Genomic DNA, 20,884 nt, shown 5'->3' on the forward strand with positions numbered 1-20,884 from the left:
TCATCACCACAACTCACACATACAAACTGAATGAATAAATACATTAATCCAAACAAAAAATACCATGAACAAGAGGTATCATGGACCCTTGTATAAAGTCAGCTGGAAGTTTGAAGATAACCATCTTCACAATTCGAGGTAAACTCACTGTTAAATTAGTCTGATAGGATAATTGCATACATCCAACATCCTTTTGGCAAATATCATATATGTGAGGAGTAACTTGTAATGTTATTGTAGTTGAAGTTAGCATGTGTGCTAACATTAAACTGTAAAACCTCAGTGTAAAGCGACCTCCCGGCCTGCCTCGTCAGCTGATCAATCATTGCAGACCAGGCATGCCAATCAAACAAGCACGTCCCCGAAAAATACCTATTTTTAAAGCCTAATATCTAATTAATTAGATGATTATTTTAAGATGGAGCACCAGAAGGTGGTGAATTTAGCCCATCACACCATAATAAGTTCTGGAAAAAAAAATTCAACTGAGTATTTCATGAGAGAAGTTGTCGGTTTTTGAATGAGTATTGGAAGCAGAGTTTTTTGGAGCCAGCCCCCAGTGGCCCTCGGTGGTATTGCACATTAAGACACTTCCACATTGGCTTCACTTTTCAGCTCCGGAGACTACGTCCATTTTTATATACAGTCTATGATTGAGAGGATAGTGATGTATATTGCTTTACTTCCCTTCCTGACTACTGGCATATCATGTTAATGTCCCCTGCCCTCTTGTGGCCTGAAAGGTGTACAACACCCAATAACTGGAATCTCTCAGCACTGGACTTTCAAATACATGTCTGTGTGGGTGGGGGAGAAAATATGAATGCTTTTAGTGCTGTCTAGACTGTGGTGATTGTGCACTTCAGCCTCTTGTGGCCAAATTGAGTATTACAAAAACAAACACTAAGAAAAATCCTGAAAAAATGAACCTGGACAAAAAAAATCATCTGTTTTCACAGATGAAACAAACTTTGGAAAATGACCCTGGCAAAGAAATCAAAAACAAAAACAAAACAAGAATCACTCGCCCTCAGAGCTTCCATGCTTTGAAGAACTGGTCCATCCAGTCCTCAATTTTTGAGCAAAACCCTAGGGATGAGGGAGGAGTGCTGCAAACCTTGGGCAGTGTCGCACTCCAGTGTAGCAACACTAGTTGGATACTGGGAAAAATGGGTGTCATTAGTAATCAATTGGGGGGCCCGTTGCAAGTTACGTACAATGTCTGTAAAATGAAAAATTAATTTAATCTCCCAACATCTTCCAACCCAGAATAAACTCTCCAACTCCCCACTCCTTGATGACACATAGGGTGGAAAATGTCAGTTACTAACATGAATAGAAATATGTGGCAACAAACTTAATGAGCAATTAAATGAATCTGGATGTTTTGTATTAGAGAACAGGTGTGACCAGTGGGCCAGTTACTACCTGCTAGTGAAAGGCTGACCTCAATGTGGATAAGACATCTGTGCACGCTACACTTCATCTTCATCATATCAGGTCACATCATTATTTCAAAAGACACTTCCTCATACCAGATCATTTCCTGGATGAAGTACAAACAAGGAGACGGGTATATATCTGCTGTCTGTGACTAGAGAGATTATTACATTCACTATGTCAATCTGTCTGCTGCTGCTGCTCGTCTGCAGCTCCCAGGCGTCTCATTTCTTGGGGACGGTGATGACCTATTACCCAAAAACCCCAAACGCAGATGGATCTGTCAGGGTACGTACAGTTTCTTTCTAAACTGAAATACTTAGTTTAGGAAATTTAGACACATAACTAGTGACAGAATAATAGAAGTCTAACCCGTAATGGAAAGTTACCATAATAAAATACCCACATGCCCACATGGACATTAGAAGAGATATTCATCATGGTAAATACGAGGAGGTCCACAGTCCTTGTTTTAAGTTTTTAAAAAGTTAAAAGTTATATTAGAGAAAACAAGTGGGTATCTTCCAAAGTTACAACCTTTTTACTGTGAAATTCACACTTACCTGGACAGTGTTTTCCTGCTGATTTATATTGGGAACATATTTTCATTTATAGTCCGTTTTAAGAAATTATAATAATCTAGATTTTAAGAGATAATGAACCGATCACAGTTATGGGATGATAGTATCAAGTGGAGTCGATTTAAGTCTTTGGTTGATAAAATAAGAACAATTCAACAATTCAACAATTCTTTATGTTAAACATATGTAAAATATTTCACATATTTTTCCATTGCTTACTTTTTTTAATGTGTTTTTATTGTTTTAATTTTTATCTTGAGTAATTTGCTTGTATGTTTGTTATTTTATCATTGTGAAGCACTTTGTATTCTCTGATTTTGATAAGTGCTCCATAAATAAACTTTATTGTTATTCTATTATTATGGATTTAAAATGTAATGTATGTGTCTTCTCATGGGAAGGTGAATAATGTCATGAAATGTATTTCCCTGTTATTGCAAGGCAAATGTATCAGCATAGTTGTTTCTCATGACATAATAACAGGAGTATTTAAAGTGATCTGATCCTGCAGGTGGCCGTTCGCTATAAGCTGAGCTTCGGCTCTTGTGCAGCCACGGCCTCGTGGAGCTGTCACAGTGGATACTGCGGGAACCAGAGCTTCCTGCTCGAGGAGGTTTTCAGCGACAGTGGAGAGTGGTGTCAGAGGGAGGGACGCGTGACTCAGCTGGTTCCCAGCAACGCTCAGTTTCAGCTGCTGTGAGTGCACAAAAAATAAATAAATAAATCACACCGAGGGCCATAAATGTCATTTTCAAATAATGGAACTGACAAAAGAGAAAATCAAAACCTTCTTCAAAATGTCAGCAGTTCAACTTTTAAATGATTCACTTTAAATGTTTAAACTGTTGGTTTCATGCACAAAACAAAGAATTAATGACATCGTTTATGTTTGGAGTTAATATCTTATATCTGCCCTTACACAAATGTGATATATGCACAAACATTGAAATTCAATACATATATATATATATATAAAATAAAAACATATAATCAAAATGTAATTATATAAAACCTATAAAATATGGGAAAATTTTGTATATATTGACCTATATATCTGTCCCATACAAATATGTATTTTTGTATGTATGTACGCTTATATTATAGATGTTACATAAATATATATCCACTTTCCCAGAGTTGAATAAACTCTGTATAAATTAAATAGATATCGTTAACATATATGGTTGCAACATATAAAAATACATCATATAGATATTTTTAATATGTATATACAAATTTGACAATAGGTATTTCATCTATGTCATAAACGTATGTCTTCATATATCCAGAGGATGTATATATGTGATAATAATATCCCCTTATAGTGACATACATGTGGCTGCACTCAGGTTTTGTGCAGCACAGTAACAAACGACTTTCACTTGAACTTCCACTGAAGGTTGGGCGGCGGCGACTGGATAAGTGACACCAAAAATGGCATCACATCGTTGAGAGCCGTGACTCTGGTTGACCTGAAGAGCCGGTCTGACACTGGCAAAGCCAACACATCACCACAGACCACCATCCTGCCGGCTGTGAGGTACGCCTGCTCGCTGTTTTTTACCTTAATGTGTCATATTTCTATATCAATAATTATTTACAGCAGCAATAATTAGCTTAGTGCCTTATGGTGGGTAATTACTGTATATGTTCTGTATGGATATGTACCATTACACTATCTTTCTCTCTCCCTGTCAGAGTTCCTTCAAACTGTCAGAGAGATTTCAATCTGTTGGCGTTTGACCCTGACGGGGACGAGGTTAAATGCAGATATGGAGACATGTCGCTGTCTGAGTGTAACACCTGCACACCACCGTCTGTTCTCAGCCTCGCATCAGTGAGTAACTAAAGTCCACAGTAACTCTCACTGAGGTTGTTCTCAGATCTTTTAAATAACTGAACAGATACTGTTGCAGTTATCAGTTTATTAGGAATGCCATCTACACCATCTAAGGAAACACTCCTCTTTCAGGAATGTTATAATGTCAATGGAGTCCGTAGTTTGTGCTGCTTCTGACCTCTACTGTATTATACAGAGAGGTGTGTCTGTAGCGTGACAGAAATAGGTGAGGACAAAATAATAGAAATCATGTCAGAATTGTTGTAGTAGACAGCTTAAGTTTTAGATGGATGTACCTACCAGGTACGTACCTACCTGACAGAGACTGAACTGGTGCAGATCAAAACCTGATCATGATGTGAACGGGAACACACTCCTGGATTAAAATAAAACATAAAACAGAAGTATTTGATCAGTGGAAGAAGACAAAGATACAAAAACTATTTTTTATCCTCAGAATAGCTTCATGACCTTCTATCACATGAACCTTTTACTTTCACACTGTGGTTTTGGGGTGGTCTCTTATTTGTCCTTTTTCTGATTCTTTATTTTTGTGCAGTCGTGTTCTCTGTCATTCAGCCCCACCAGTAGCAGTAATGAAGGTCCATACGCAGTCCAGCTGGTGATGGAGGACTTCCCCAGACAGACTATCACCTTGAATCAAACCAGCGGTTCGCAGGAAGTGAAAACTCCCAACGACGCTATCAGCAAAATACCTGTCCAGTTTGTTTTATGGGGTAAGAGTTCATGTTCTGATTTAAAGCCAAAAAAAGTTAGAAATAATCTCATTGACCCTCTAAATCTGAGGGAGAAAAGTGGTGGACCACCTGACCAAGAGTGCCATCCTTACAAACCTATGCTGTTTTTTATTGTTCCAGTGGATCCTCCGGCGCCGTCCTGCACAGAGGGACTCTACCTGCCCAGGTTCCTGCCTCCGACCCCAGCCAACAGAGCTCGACTGTACACCCCTGTCAATCAGTCCCTGGAAATCAGCATCAAAGCAGAGGCAAATATCTCCACGTGAGTAAAAACCCAATATTTTCTGTTTACAACTTGGGTCCAGGAGGTTTGATTAAAACCAGGTTGATTATATGGCTGCGCACTTCTTTAAGCGCATTGTCATCACATTCCCAGATCGCAGCAAATATTTCGTAAGAGTTGTGATATTATTACTGAAAGACATGATGGCCAAAACTACAAAGATAACGCCCAGTGTCTTCTCTTTGTTGAAGGGTTTCTAAGCTGGTGTTCAGCGGGCCACACAACGTGATGCAGACGGCACCAGGAGGGGGTCAGTTCACCCTGAGATGGACGCCATCTGAGGCTGAAAATGGAGAAAGCCACTCCATCTGTTTTCTCGTCCAGGCAGATGACAAGTTAGTGTCTTTTACCCTGAATGTTAACAATGTAGTAACACTCTGAAAGTACTGGATGAAAATAATGATGAATACTTTTTGAGGAACGTAACTTATATTAAAGGTTATATATAAAAGATTTTAAACAACAATATAGCAACATATTTATGTGCCTGTCATTCATGCGGGTCCAAGTCCAAGGTTGAATTTCTTTCCCAATCCAACCATGGACCAGATTTGTCCGGCATTTTCGAGATGAAGAGTCCTACAAGCAGCTACAGGGCAGAACTGGCTTTTCATCTCCACGATAATCTAATGTCTGTTTTCATTAGTGACCGGTTACAGGCCTGATAACGTTAGCTAACTTGCTGTCAGCTGTACCTCTCATCACGTCGTGGCCAACAAAGCATTTTGTTTGGTCTGTGATGCTGGTGGTCTAGTGCGACATCTAATGGCAGTGAATATGGTATATATAACCTTTGAATTTGTTTTCTAAATTATTAAAAGTAGAATGGGTAAGTGTTACCAGTTGGGACCCAGCATTATTTGTTTTATTTACCTTTTTCATTTTAAAAAGTGTATTGTGATCTGTAACTAACCTGTTGTGTTATTTCTGCAGTTTAGTCCCACGCAAGTATCACTCAGAGCTTCGATGTGTTGTTGTGACTGTTGGACCTGGTGAGTAGAGACCTTTCCTTGTTTTTCTAATGTTTCAAACTCCATTTTTTATTCCCAGGATCAATAAAGTTCATGTGTGATCAATCTCTTGTTTTCACTCCTGTATGCAGACCCAACAACAACCACCACTACTCCAACAACAACCACCACACAAGCACTACAAAAACTGCAACAACCACGCAAACGACACCCACGATCCTCAACAAACACCACTACACTAGCTCCAAGAACCAACTCCACAACAAACACTTCAGCTACAACCACTCCTCCACCCTCACCAGCTACCCCACTAAACATAACAACAACCAGTACTCCAACTACAACTACACCAGCTCCAACAACCAACTCCACAACAACCAACTCCACAACAACCACTACTCCACCCTCACCAACTACCACACTAACCACAACAGCAACAACCAGTAATCCAACTACAACTACTCCAGCTACAACAACCAACTCCACAACAACCAACTCCACAACAACCACTACTCCACCCTCACCAACTACCACACTAACCACAACAGCAACAACCAGTAATCCAACTACAACTACTCCAGCTACAACAACCAACTCCACAACAACCAACTCCACAACAACCAACTCCACAACAACCACTCCTCCGCCCTCACCAACTACCACACTAACCACAACAGCAACAACCAGTAATCCAACTACAACTACTCCAGCTACAACAACCAGCTCCACAACAACCAACTCCACAACAACCAACTCCACAACAACCACTCCTCCACCCTCAACAACTACCCCACTAACCACAACAGCAACAACCAGTACTCCAGCTACAACAACCAACTCCACAACAACCAACTCCACAAAAACCACTCCTCCGCCCTCACCAACTACCACACTAACCACAACAGCAACAACCAGTACTCCAAATACAACTACTCCAGCTACAACAACCAGCTCCACAACAACCAACTCCACAACAACCAACTCCACAACAACCACTCCTCCACCCTCACCAACTACCCCACTAACCACAACAACAACAACAACCACCAGTACTCCAACTAGCACTACTCCAGCTACAACAACCACAGAAACTACAACCACAACTCCTCCCACAAGTCAACCCACAACAACTACCCCAATCAACACGTTGAATCGCTGTGAGTATGACAACCCGTTTTATACTATTTTGTACTGTATTATTCAGCTTCAGCGACCTTCTGGCCTGCATTGTAACGCTGAGTCTCTGTGCTTTCAGTCTTCATAGGTCTGAGAGTGAGGATTTCTTCCTTGGTTCCACTGGATGAGAGCATCGGGTACATCGTCGTGCATCAGGCCAGTCTCTTCTCATCTACTCTGAAATCCTGTACTGCACAGTAATAGTTATATAACCATGAAAGAAGGACCTTGAGCAAGTATAAGCGTTGAATTTGGAGGGCTTCAAAACAGCAAACCCAAACACTACTGACCTGTACTATAACGCTGAGTCACTTTGCTTCTAGTTGTCAAAGGGTTGAGAGTGAAGTTTTCCTACTTTTACCACTCACTCACTATGTTTATTATTCCATTCTTCATGTTTTAATGAGTATGGACGACCTCTTGCAGATGGACGACTATCCAATTTTCAATAAAAACAGATGTTATCAGGTCCCAGCTGCTCAGCAGTAGAAGAAAGTGAAGGAAATAGAATTATTTTATACATACATTTTATATATATACACACAGTTTATCCACCCATCCACCCCAACCTCCTCCTGACGAGGACTTTCTCGCTTTCTTTATACTACATCACCGCACTTTTCCCTTTGCTCCTGTCATAATTACTACGACCACTAGATGTCGCCTAGCAACAAAACATAACTATGCGTCATGATAACCTGCTGCACAGACGACCTGTGGGCACATTTTTTTACAGGAGGACAAGTGTGGGTGTCACGCTTGAAGTCACTACAACTTATTCATTGTTAAAAGATCGTTACTCGTTGAACCACAGACACATTAATCATGTTTGATCTGCCAGGAGCAGATACCGCACAGGAAGGAAACATTCTGCTGCCACCTTCAATATGCACACGAGATATTTAAATTAACATTTCCTTATTGTGTTGCGATAATGTAATATTATTTCTAGCTTAATTTCTACGACACAATACACAACTTAAGTCAAAGAAACTGCAAAAGTTAAAGATATAAGAAGCTTAAACAAGGACGTGTGAGAATGAATCACAGTCCTTTAAACACAGTTTTGGAAAGCGGCCAGTAAAGCATTGATCACATTCCACTGCTGAAGGATGGGTTCCACCATAACACTAAGAATCATTCAATCACGTTGTTCATCGCTGAACCAAGTTGACCTTTGGTGAACACCTCGGTTCAGTCGGTGAATTGCTGCTCCTGCGACATCTACCACAATGACTCTGACTCTTTCTGCCAGAGACGTTAGTAATAGTAGTAGCCTGCCGTTTTTTCAACATCAGTTTCATCAGTTCACAAAACATCTTTTGGAGGGGCATCAGCTTCCTTTGTGATGTCCTGCCATGGACACCAGGCTCCAAGCTACCACACACCATGATTTCTGTATGGTTGACACTTTGATAGAAACGTGAACCAGTGATTCTTTTAGGCTTCTTTTTTACCTGACTACTGCCAGTACTGCTATAAGTTTAATGTGATTACACATGTTCGAATCATAAACCTAATATTGTGAGTGTCATTAGTAATACGTACATTTGTTTCCTTCTCCAGCTTTATAATGAACTGAGGAAATACGGGCTGCCGGAGGACGTCATTGTGCGTGTCCTGCAGGTGTTCTACCAGATAAACGGGGAGTCTATTCCAATGACACTGTTTAGAGAAAGGGAAAGCTCCCTTAACCCTGATATTAGGGAAACTCTTTCCCGAACCCGGACACAGAGATCACCTTAAGTCTGATTCAGTTGCCGTGGTTACATACTCTGTGGAGCCAACTCGCTCGCTGGCAGGTTTCCTTAAACCCTGAGTTTCTGTGTGTGTCTGTCCCTCCTGCTGCGATTGAAGAAGCTTCTGACACGGTGCGTCATTTCCTCATTCATACCGTCTGTATCAAAGTGCAGATCGGAGCGGATTCTTTTAATAGATTTACATTGGGAGACGTTAGCTTGTCGCCCAAAGACCTGTCTCTACGAACATTAACTTCTTTTACGATCTTTGACATTCAAATATTACACATGGAAGCTTCATCTTCAGCTCAGATTAAAATCTCTGTTGGCATTAAGACACCTGCCAGATTGTCAATCAGTTCCCTCTGCACTGAAACATTTATTTTACATTCATCACTGTAAATAAAAAAAAAAACAATCTGTGTGAAGCTATGAGTAATCATGTTCTGATTGGTTGCGCAGATGAACAGTCCTATCGTAGCTGTCATATCAGATTGTAGATGATGTGATATGTCTGAGTAAGGATGACACTGCAGCTGTAAAAAATAAATATATAACTGATCTCCTTTTTCCAGATGATTAAGAAAATGATTATTTTGTATTGGCCATGCAATTGTGATTTTTTTTTTTTTTTTGGATAAAAAAGTTTTTAGTTTATTTTATGTTTTTCGTTTCCCAACTTTTCAGATTCTGAAATACTGTTTGTCTCAATTTAAACATGTTCGAATAAATTGTTAACGTGATAATTGTCTCAGTTGTTTGAGATTTCTTTCTCCTGTACAGATTTTTTACAGCCTTTACAATAAAGATGACGTTTCACATCGTGAATTTGATGCATGAAGGTCCATGACCAAATTGTTGCATCTCTAATAAACTGTGCCAAAGGGTTTTGGGAATAAAATCTTAAGAGGTATAAAAGTTGAATTTCTTTCTTAACTTCAGGAAAAACAAGAGAAAAAAAAAGAAAAAAAGATTACAAAGTGAAAAACAAATCCCAAATACAATTTGCATGTGTATCTTTTTCTTTGCCACTCATTTATAATAAATCCTCAAAACAAAAATGTTGTAAAAATCTACTTCACATCTATATTTAAACAATTAATCAACTGCACTAGTGGATAATTATCTCTGATTAAATGTGATGTAGCATTTCCTCATACTAGGTGTCAGTCTTGTTTGGGAAACAGAGAGAGAGAGAGAGAGAGAGAGAGAGAGAGAGAGAGAGAGAGGAAAGGTGTGTGTGTCATTGTCTCTGTTTATTTAGTGTTTGTTTGTTGAGAGATCATGCTGCTCTTTCTGTTGCTGTTGCTGGTCTGTAGCTCCCAGGCAACTCATTTCTTTGGGACAGTGATGACCTACAACCCAAAAGGGACAAGCAGGGATGGACGTCTCACGGTACGTACATGTGTGGACGCAGACTGTTTCCATAGCAACATATTTAGCGTTTTAATATGCAAAAAAAAAAAAAAGAAAAAGCTATTCAATTCTGACGGCACATGCTTCTCATATTTGTTTAAAGGCTATTTGAAAGGCTTGCTTGCATCACTGCCAGTGTTTTGTGTGTGACAGTCGCGGCAAACTAACAAAGAAGACGTGTGTTGATAGTGATATTGATCATCACACCAGCAAAATGACATACAACTGACACCTTTCACAGTAGTCTCAATGTCTAGTCTGAATCTGAATATGACACAGACATTTTAATGTGGAGACAGTGAAGGTTACGTGTGCTGTATCTTCATAGCAGAAACACATTGTTATAATATTAAATTATAATAATTTAACAGGTGATGGGTTCTCTGCGTCTCTCTCTCCCTCTCTCTCTTGCTCTGAAGGAAAGAAATCAAACATTCAATAATTGATGAAAAGTATTCAAGGCAAATTATGCAGAAAGGCAGCGTTGGCAGCAACGGGTAGCCGTCATGCACACACACAAAGCAGGCAGTGTACACTCACCTGATACTTTAAAGGTCCCATCCACTGTAAAGGTCTTTATTCGTGTGTTGTTTGATTATAGATCAGGTCTAGGTTCTATATTAATACTGTGAAAGTATCAAAGCCTCAGTCCACAGAGAAATGCACACAACCTATATTCAGAAACTGAGCCTTAAAACCAGCCGCCAGGACTTCCTGTAACTTTGTGATGTCACAACAAAGCAGTCCCCCCCCCAAGCTCTGCCCACCTGGACCCACCATACAACACTTGCAGGATTTGGTTTCTCTCAAAGTTTACCATGAATATCAACTAGATTTTTATTGGATCACTCAGAAAACAGTCAGCAAATCAGAGGCTCAGAGCCTCCTCTCTTCTGATTTTATCTCTGTAATATTGCAGGTGGTCATTCGCTATAAGCTGAACTTTCACTTGTGCAGTGAATCTGACACATGGTCATGCATCACTGAGGGACAGTGTGGGACTCAGAGCGCTGTAGAGTTGAACAGGGTCGACGAGGACAGGAGTGGAGAGTGGTGTCAGAGGGAGGGGATCATGACTCGACAGGTTTCCAGCAGCGCTTCTTTTCAGCTTCTGTGAGTGAACCATGTCAAAAATGAAATGATGACCAGCTTTGTAACTCAGCAAGTGATTTATTACCACACTTAACCTTGAAGTTTAATATTCTGCAAATGCCAAAATAAGTTCCTGTGAACTTCCGCCACAGGTTGGATGGCCGTAACTGGATAAATAACATTGTAAACGGCATCAGATCATGGAGGGCTGTGACTCTGGTCGAACTGAGGAACCGATCAGACACCGGCCGAGCCAACAGATCACCACAAACCACCATTCTGCCGGCTCTGAGGTAAACCTCCTCGCCGTCCCTGTCACCCGCAGGTCCGAAACATCTCCATTCCAAACATACCTCCAAGTCAATTGTTTATTTCCTTCTCAGAGTTCCTTCAAACTGTCGGCGAGATTTCAATCTGTTGGCATTTGACCCTGACGAAGACGAGATCAAATGCAGATACGGAGACAGATCGCTGTTTGAGTGTAACCCCTGCACACCACCGTCTGTTCTCCGCCTCTCATCAGTGAGTTGCTAAGTGGTTGCAGTATTTTTAAGTGATGTTTCAGCATCTCCTCCTTACATAAATAACACTGACGTAATTTCTTTCTTTAAAATTAAAGATTTTTTTTTTTTGTAATTATTTTGCAGTCGTGTTCTCTGTCATTCAGCCCCACCAGTAGCAGTGATGAAGGTGCGTACGCAGTCCAGCTGGTGATGGAGGACTTCCCCAGACAGACTATCACCTTGAATCAAATCAGCAGTTCGCGGGAGGTGAAAACTCCCAACGACACAATCAGCAAAATACCTGTCCAGTTTGTTGTAAGGGGTAAGACCTAACGTTTTTAACAGACTCCACCTTCAGCCACAGTTTTTTTCTTTGGATGACTTGATCTCTGACCATCGGTTTATGTGCAAAATAGCTTAAGTTAGCTTAGTTTATCTTTATTGTTCCAGTGGATCCTGTGGTGAGGTCCTGCACAGAGGGACTGTACCTGCCCAGGTTCCTGCCTCCAACCCCAGCCAACAGAGCTCAGCTGTACACCCCTGTCAATCAGTCCCTGGACATCAGCATCAAAGCAGAGGCAAACATCTCCAGGTGAGTAGAAGCAGAAACAAAAAATGATTTAGATATTGCAGATTATGAGATGTGTCCCAATTCAAGGGCCGCATCCTTCGGAGGGCACGGTCTACGAAAGTGTGGCTCTTCGAAGCCGTCGAAGAGCCACAAAGGCCGAACCGAAATGAGCCAGGTCTGGTCTACGGACGACTTTTTCTGAGTGTGTGATTAATAAAACTTAATAAATAGTTCTAGGTGTAACTGTCCCACCTGGTTTTCATTTTTTGTGCAAGTATGTTTGTGACAAAGGTGTTAACTGGCATTCTGTCAGGTATTAGAAGGGTCTTCAAAAACATTAGATATAACTGGTGATCACCACAGAAACCGTGGCTAACAGCTCACGACTGAACAACGTACAATAGTTTTGTAACATGAACCACTTAACTGTAAAGGACAGGAAACACATGCCTGTTTACCTTCATGTGTATTTCCTTATTCCGCTTGTTGAAGGATCTCTGAGCTGCAGTTCAGCGGGCCGTACAACATAAACCAGACTAGATCGGGACCAGGACAGTTCACGTTGAGCTGGACGCCGTCTGAGAGTGAAGATGGAGAGAGCAGCCCCATCTGCTTCGTTGTCCAAGCAGTTTACAAGTCAGTTTTCTGTCAGCACATAAACCTGTGGAAAAGTACACAGAAAAAGTACTTGCTAAAAATGAACAAACACTAAGACGTACACAAGTACAACTATAACTGTTTACACTTGTGTCAGTGTACGTACATTCCTATGATAAATAAAAGCTGTTTTGGTATTGGTATTTGATTATTTGGTTTAATCAACAGCTATCATGTTTTCTCTTAATGTATTTCCTTAGTTCAACCAAGTATCACTCGGAGCTGCGATGTGTCATTGTCAGAGTTGGAAACGGTGAGAGAAGCCCTTTTCTGCCTCTTCACCTTAACACAGATAAAGGTTATGTGCAGCACGTGTTTTATTTTGTTTTCTGTTTACAGATTCAACGATTCATCCTACAACCACACCAGGAACCACACTGTTAACTACACCAGGAATCACACCAGAAACCACACTGGAAACTACACCAGGAATCACACCAGAAACCTCACTGGAAACTACACCAGGAATCATACCAGAAACCACACTGGAAACTACACCAGGAATCACACCAGAAACCTCACTGGAAACTACACCAGGAATCACACCAGAAACCACACTGGAAACTACACCAGGAATCACACCAGAAACCACACTGTTAACTACACCAGGAATCACACCAGAAACCTCACTGGAAACTACACCAGGAATCACACTGGAATCACACCAGAAACCTCACTGGAAACTACACCAGGAATCACACCAGAAACCTCACTGGAAACTATACCAGGAATCACACCAGAAACCTCACTGGAAACTACACCAGGAATCACACCAGAAACCTCACTGGAAACTACACCAGGAATCACACCGTTAACTACACCAGGAATCACACCAGAAACCTCACCGGGAACTACACCAGGAATCACACCAGAAACCTCACTGGAAACTACACCAGGAATCACACCAGAAACCTCACCAGGAACTACACCAGAAATTACACCAGGAATCACACCAGAAACCTCACTGGAAACTACACCAGGAATCACACCAGAAACCTCACCAGGAACTACACCAGAAATTACACCAGGAATCACACTGGAAACTACACCAGCATCCCGGCAAAGTACATCCATCTTTTCAACCACTACTGCTTTCACATTCCCAAATTAAAGTAAATTTAATTTGAAAGTATTGTACTTAAGTACAATTTTGAGGTACTTGTACCTTTATTTTTTGCTGCTTTATACTACTACACCACAACTCAGAGGCAAATACTGTGCTTTTTACTCCACTACACTTATTTCAGAAATGGTACTTGCTTTGAAGTTTCTGGCTGTAAGAAGAAACAGTTCGGACGTTGTGGTTTTCTTCTGGCCTGCCTTGTAATGTTGACTCTCTTTCTAGTTGTTGCACGTCTGACGGTGAGGATCGCCTCTCTGTTCCCGCTGTCTGAGAACGACATCAGGAATACCATCACACAGGTGAGTCCACTCTTATCTAATCAGAAGTTCTGTCAACGTATCAGATACTACGCAGAGATACTTTGAACATGTTGTAGTTCCAGTTATTAGATGTAGTTTCGGATCCTGTTCACAAGGAGCTGAAATGAAGATTTTAAATGTGTCAACCGTCAACACCAGTATTTAAAACCCCCAAATTCTGGCTGCAAAATCCTTTTATTTTAATGGAATCATTTGACAACATAAAAATGCAGCTTACATGTACACATCAATAAATCTGTAATGTTCCTATCATATAGACAGATATAAAACTGACTGGAGCCATCTTACATAGCAGTACTTTTACTTTTGATATTGTAAGGACATCACGTTAACAATACTTGCACAGGAATGTAGCTGAACTTATCGTAGGTGGACACCGCCTCACTGGTACAATAAGTTACTCATTACAAACAGCCCAAACCACTTTAGCCACCAAATCAAAGAGAAAGTAATTCAACAAAGAACCCACTCTGACAACACTGCCTGCCAGCACTGAACTACAATGTGTACAAACAAACAAACAAACAAACAAACAAACAAACAAACAAACTGATTCTTCCACACTTAAAGCAATAGAAGTTGTTGAGTGTTGGCAGAATTATGTACTTAAAACTGTAAAAAGTAAAAGTACTAATTGAAAACAGCTCCATTCTTAGTGTTAGCCTATATTTGTCATATATAATGCACTTATTATAGGAGTATCAAATATTTATTGATGTGTACATCTAAGCAGCTTTTTAATATTATCAAGTTAGAGCTACTTTTAACAGATTTATATGCTGCTGGGTAGCTTAATCTAAACTCTAAAAATATTGATCTGAAAAGTAACTAGTGATTATGGCTGTCAGATAATTAAAGTGTGGTAGAAAAGTACAATATTAAACAGTACTAATACCTCAAAACTGTACTCAGCTACTGTACTTGAGTTCCTGTTCTCACACATCTCAGATAACTGTAATCTAATCTCAGCATCACTGTGTGTTTTTCTCTACCAGCTTAAAGGTGAACTGGTCAAACAGGGACTGCCATTAAACATCACTCTGTCCTATCTGGGGACGGCGTAACTGGACATTACAACCACCAGCGCCCCCTGATGGTTCGACTCCTGTAGGAAAATAATGTTTTCAGTTGCTTGCCAGAGTGAAAACATGAAGGTTTTGTTTATTGAGGGGTAATGTATTAAAGTAAGATCGGGAGTTTTTATAATTTACAGTAGTACAACCCATTTCCCTCTTTGTGTAATGTAAAGGTTTAGGGTGTTTTTGTCTCACATATCAACATCTACCCTCATTGATTTTGCTGCTATTACCTTTAAATTAAATATATTATATTTTCAGGATGTCCGTATGTCTGTCCCATGGCAGACAACCACGTGACGATAAAACTCTTTTTTTTTTATTTTTAACCCTGTTAATTTATGTTATAGTTTATTCTGTTTTAATGTCTGTTGAAGCATTCACGAAACAAACACGACAAAAGGAGGCGGAGCAGTTTAAAAGACATCCGTTTTACTTCCAGTTGAATGAGCCCCGAGCAGCATGTCAATAGGAATAATACACAGGTCACGGTTTCAAGATAGTAACAATAAATAAAACATCAGTTGGTTGTAAACTTGTTCATCATGAAGCCACATGATATTAAACTCTTTGTTGGTTTTGCTTGCAGGGCGTGAAACTAACTGTATATGGGCCAACCAGCCAACAAATATGAAGTTGTACCACCTGAGGAAAATTCCCCAGGAGCCAAAGTGCGCTGAGTGTGCAAAATATCAAGATGAACTCTTGTCTAAAAGATCCTTCGTTGATACGGATAGCTTTCCAAACTAAAAGGAGCTAAAGACAGAGTTTTATTGGTTTAATATTTATATTAGTATCTCAGATAGTTTGTGTGTGTGAGGTTTTGTTGGATTGGTTCTGCTCTAATTGTGGAAAGGAGGCAGTGTGGTTGCAGTTCCCTCTGTTTGTCCATATGAGTCAATAAAGTTACAGGTTTTTGAATTGCCAAACAGGCTGGCAGAACCGAAGGGTAAATATCCGAATGTTTGGCTGGTGGTTAAGTGTTAATTTCATGCCCTCTTTGTTTGTACACACATTCCTTCCCGCTGTCAAGTAGAACAGCAATTGGGGTGCGCTTGTTTTGTTTCAGGAAACAGCAGGCGGGTCAGTTTTGTTGGAGTTTAACTGATGGGATCATTGGTAAAGAAGCAACCGTGCCAATGAGGATAAACCAAAACAAGCGCACCCCGTTGATAAACATTGATACGAATAAATTTAACAAGAAAAAAAAACAGATCAACTGCATTTCTCAACAGAATCAAACAAGCAAGCCAGTAACCCTGATAGTTAACACACACCTGGACAAAAAAACGTTTACAGTTTGAAATGCTTTTTGAGGTGTTTGACAAATCTTGAGGTGCACTTGGTGTAATTTGTAAGACTGAGTGATGTGGGGTCACAGTTATTCAGATTTTATTTTTTTAAAAAAGCAGAGACAGAGAACCAAATTTTCCCTCCATCACTTTCTAATTTGTGACTTAAAATGTTAAATTCAAGGTAAGACAAATTAAAAGACAAAACCTCGTGCATCTAGTCATTCTTGAAAATATTCACAAAAACATTTCAAACCTTTTTTTTTGTTTTACCCAGATCGCGATAGAAAACAACAACAAACAAAACAACAAAAAAAAACCCAAAATGCTGAGTTCAGTAGGTTTCCCTTCATGAGAATTGCACATCATCGTTATAAAATATGAACCTTCCTATGTACAGCTATCGAAAGCCAATAGTGGTACCTGTAACTGCCTGTTAAGAGGTGTTTGGAGAGCGGGTACCAATGGTTAGGAGCGACATTTTCTACAGCCTAATTTAAACAATATAAAAGCCAATAAATGTAAGGCCACTTTTAGCTTTTCCGATCAAGCCTCGTCAAAGAAAACATGATTTCACACCACGAGCAAATCGATTAACAATTCACCAGAAGCCCAATGACTGGCCATAAACAAGAAGATAAATTACCTAGCTCGTAACCTTGGCTAAACACAATTAAAAATAAGGTATCTGCACTTCCAAGTGTCCCTGCCGATGTGACTTAGGTTGCCGGCAAAGTGCAAAATGGTCCGGTTAATCAAAGCTGCCCAGTTCTCTAAGACTTGTTTGAAAGATAACGGGAAAGTTGAAGAGCGTTTGCATCCATTGGTTGGTTTGATGGATTCTGTTTGACATTTTTAACCTTCTGATGTCTGTTACCACCCAGCTTGACCTGAGCAGTCGGTAGATTCTAGATATTCCGATAATGACACGAGATATTGTGTGTTGTTTGACTTTTGGTGGTAGTAAGGATTAAATTACATTCGAGTAACGTATCATTCAGAGTATCTGATGGTTTGGAGTGAAATGAAGAGCATAGGGCCGAACAATCCTAAAATAGAAGAATAAAAGGAAACCGGATCGTACAAACTCATAGATCTCAACATCATAAATATGCCAAAAGTTAATTCCTGAGAAATTGATGAAAATGTTGAAAAATACCCTATGTTGATGTGAAGGAAAGTGATCAACGTTCTTGGATTTGTTTCTTAAACCTGATCGGCACCAAATTGTAATGTGTTCGTCACTGGCCCATGCCGCATCCCTCCACCAAGTTTAGTGCAAATTGGTTCACTACTTTTTGCGTAATCCTGCTGACAAACAAACCAACAAACCAACCAATCAACCAACCAACCGAAATGGGTGAAAACATAACCTCCTTGGGGAAGGTAATTATTTGTTTGAATATCAAGCCTAATAGAGACACATCATATCAACCTTTATTAGTTCTGATTAAATATATGTTAAAGCACCGATGGCAATATCCAAAATATAACCAAGCCTTAAAGCAATGGCGATACACGTTTTATTTAAATACTGTACAAAAAACCCTGTAACAAAGCACCATCAGAGCCTGATGTACTAAACACGACTGTTGAGGAAAGTGAAATATTAGCCAAGTTGCTCGGAGTGTGAATGCAGTATCACGAAGCCTTAAACAAGGCTGCAGGCGTCTCATAACCACTGACATCTCTCCAAGTTTTCAGTTCATTTGCTGAGAGATTTGAGGATAAACTCTATTATTCTTTGCTGTTAAACATGTTTTAAAATAGAGTTAAAGTGTCTTTATCGGTAAATATCAGTAATTAGATTTTCTTAAAACATGTGAAAGTATATTTAAAAAAAGAAAAGAAAAGAAAAGCCAGATCAACTGTGATTTAAGTCACATGATGTACGAAAAAGGGCTTTTCAGAGGAAACAAGCAACTTCATCTCCCAAATGGCAGTTCTCCTTGTTAGAGGACCATCTTGGTACCGAGTTAAAGTGGATAACTCATATAATCCACTGAAGAATATGTCATAATGTTCCCCTGTGTATCTGAAACACATTAAGCCCAGGTCAAAAAACTGAATTCAGAATTAACTATATACACATACAGAAAATCAGTGATGGGTGAAGCTGCCATTGAGTCTGAATTCTCTCTGATACTTTTGCAGTTAAAGTAAGATGCAGACGTTTCTAACTGTAAAGTACATTTACTCCAGGTGAATGGTACTTGTACTATGATACACTTAAAAAATACAGTGTTGTTAAAGATTTTCCCAGTGGTTTGCAACCTTTTCTGGCTTTTGACCTTTTATTTAAAGCATCAAATTGACTTTGGCTCCCTGTCATGTTTCAGATGTCACCAACTTTCACTTTAATAAAATATTAGAGGTAGAAAGATTTTTAAAAAACGATCCAACAGTTCACATAAACGCAAAGATTAGAGAAAAGAAGTCTTAACGTTTCTTTCTTTTCTCTCCCATTAATCATCCAATGACCCCTCAGATTTATCTCGTGGCCCTTGTGGGGGGGGGGTGTCTGACCCCTATGTTGGGAACCATTGAACTAAACTATAAGTGTATCTAGAGGAATTAAAACCAGCTCCACCTCATTATCACTCTCATTGGGCTTTTTTTTCACAGAACAGAACTTTATGTACATTTTTCTGATTATACTGTTGTACTTTTACTTATTTAACATTTTGAATGACTTTTTTCCTTAATGGAGTATTTTTATAGTATTTGTACTTCAGTAAAGGATATGGGTTCTTACTCCACCACTGCTGGCAAACTAAAAACTACCCGTCGGGCCTGTAGACATTTAACCTCGTGGCGTCTTATTTAATGTTCTTGAATGAATAGATTTAACTCTAAAATGTCTTGTTAAGTCGATAACGTGACACTTTAACGTCCCTGCTGCTGTTTAAAGAACTGTTGGGTTTTTTTTTGTTTGTTTTTTTAAAGAATACATCCAGATTAAAGAAACAGCAAATCCAAAACCCAGATCAGTGTAGAAAGGCAGCTTCACCCCTCACATACAAATACACAGTTATTGGTAGAGAAAACTCCACGGAATAATTAGAAACAATAAATAAGTTAAGAAACATCCCTTCACTGAGATTTAGCAGAATACTGAGAGGTGTACTCTGAATGTGTGTGTGTGTGTGTGTGTGTGTGTGTGTGTGTGTGTGTGTGTGTGTGTGTGTGTGTGTGTGTGTGTGTGGGTAACACAGTGTGACACAGTTTAGTTAGTAGCACGTCAAACAATAATTCTTTGTACTTCACAATAAAACACAGGAATGAGGGAAAAACATTAAAACAATACACACACACAAAAAAAAAAGAAAAAAGAAAAGGAAATCTCTTCGTGGACATTCTCCGTCTGTTTGTTTATGAACCTCAAGGCATCACTTCAAACTCCCAAGAGATTTATTTGCTCCTGCTGTTTATATTACTGCACAGGTAGCTCGTTTTTAAAAACGTTTCTTTAGCGTTTTCCGTCGTGGAGCTCATGTGGCTGATTTGAGAATAAAAACTAATAAACAATAGAAAATACACTGACCTATAGTGTTTTTTGGTGTTTGTATTAAGGTGTTGGACCTTAATTTACCTCAATAACAGAAACAGAGATACATCGGAGATTATACAATATGTGGCCAAAAGTATGTGGACATTTGGTTTAGGGCTGTTGTGTGTGGTTTGGGCTCGGCTCCTTTCATTCCAGTGACAGGATATGTTAACCTTTACTGCATATAATTATATTTTAGACAATGCAAATAGTTTTGGGGATGATTATATAACCACAAAGCAGCTCTATGAAGAAATAGTTTTCACAATCTGGGTGTGGAAGAACTTGATTGGCCTGCTCAAAGCTGTGACCTCAAACGCACCAAACACCTTTGGGGATATCTAACTATAGCACGTATTGGTGCAATGCTGAGGTGTCCAAATATTTGTGGCCACATAGTGTATATCAGCATGCTCTGAAAGTATTGTAAATGATCAGTTCCCTCAACAAAAAAAAACCCATTAAAGCTTTACCTGTTTTGCACCTGTTCATTCAC

At 39.6% G+C, this 20,884-nt stretch overlaps 2 protein-coding genes across 4 annotated transcripts; both read left to right on the forward strand.

Moving 5' to 3' along the window:
* The first annotated feature begins 1,602 nt into the window (after positions 1-1,602).
* LOC111657886 (uncharacterized) lies at positions 1,603-9,534 on the forward strand. 3 transcript variants are annotated; one of them, XM_087175135.1, is made up of 12 exons: positions 1,603-1,728; positions 2,533-2,717; positions 3,421-3,561; positions 3,720-3,858; positions 4,421-4,598; positions 4,740-4,881; positions 5,094-5,237; positions 5,836-5,894; positions 6,005-6,839; positions 6,870-7,030; positions 7,129-7,205; positions 8,616-9,534. In XM_087175135.1, exons 1-12 carry the CDS (start codon positions 1,618-1,620, stop codon positions 8,793-8,795), a joined length of 2,352 nt encoding a protein of 783 aa, XP_087031261.1. In that variant the 5' UTR covers positions 1,603-1,617; the 3' UTR covers positions 8,796-9,534. The 3 variants fall into 3 exon arrangements, with proteins under 3 accessions (XP_087031261.1, XP_087031262.1, XP_023265998.1); XM_087175136.1 differs by having other exon boundaries at positions 6,005-6,497; positions 6,642-7,030; XM_023410230.2 differs by having other exon boundaries at positions 6,005-7,030.
* A 506-nt stretch (positions 9,535-10,040) lies between these two features.
* Positions 10,041-19,153, forward strand: LOC147818882 (integrin beta-like protein B). Its single transcript, XM_087175137.1, is given in 12 exon segments — positions 10,041-10,183; positions 11,124-11,317; positions 11,449-11,589; positions 11,680-11,818; positions 11,944-12,121; positions 12,250-12,391; positions 12,863-13,006; positions 13,228-13,280; positions 13,367-13,689; positions 13,692-14,091; positions 14,373-14,449; positions 15,466-19,153. Coding segments are annotated over 12 exon segments (1,971 nt in total). The 5' UTR covers positions 10,041-10,072; the 3' UTR covers positions 15,535-19,153.
* The last annotated feature ends 1,731 nt before the right edge of the window (positions 19,154-20,884 follow it).

Source organism: Seriola lalandi, unplaced genomic scaffold, assembly GCF_002814215.2.
Source record: "Seriola lalandi dorsalis isolate HSWRI2012SDOR001 ecotype SW California unplaced genomic scaffold, Sedor1 jcf7180002054418, whole genome shotgun sequence".
NCBI lineage: Eukaryota > Metazoa > Chordata > Actinopteri > Carangiformes > Carangidae > Seriola > Seriola lalandi.

Bases quoted from the DNA above. Each gene is read 5' to 3' on its own strand.
- LOC111657886 (XM_023410230.2), top strand. From the start codon at position 1,618: ATGTCAATCTGTCTGCTGCTGCTGCTCGTCTGCAGCTCCCAGGCGTCT. The intron at 3,562-3,719 runs GTACGCCTGCTC...TCTCCCTGTCAG, and splicing joins ACCATCCTGCCGGCTGTGAG to AGTTCCTTCAAACTGTCAGA. The intron at 3,859-4,420 runs GTGAGTAACTAA...ATTTTTGTGCAG, and splicing joins CTGTTCTCAGCCTCGCATCA to TCGTGTTCTCTGTCATTCAG.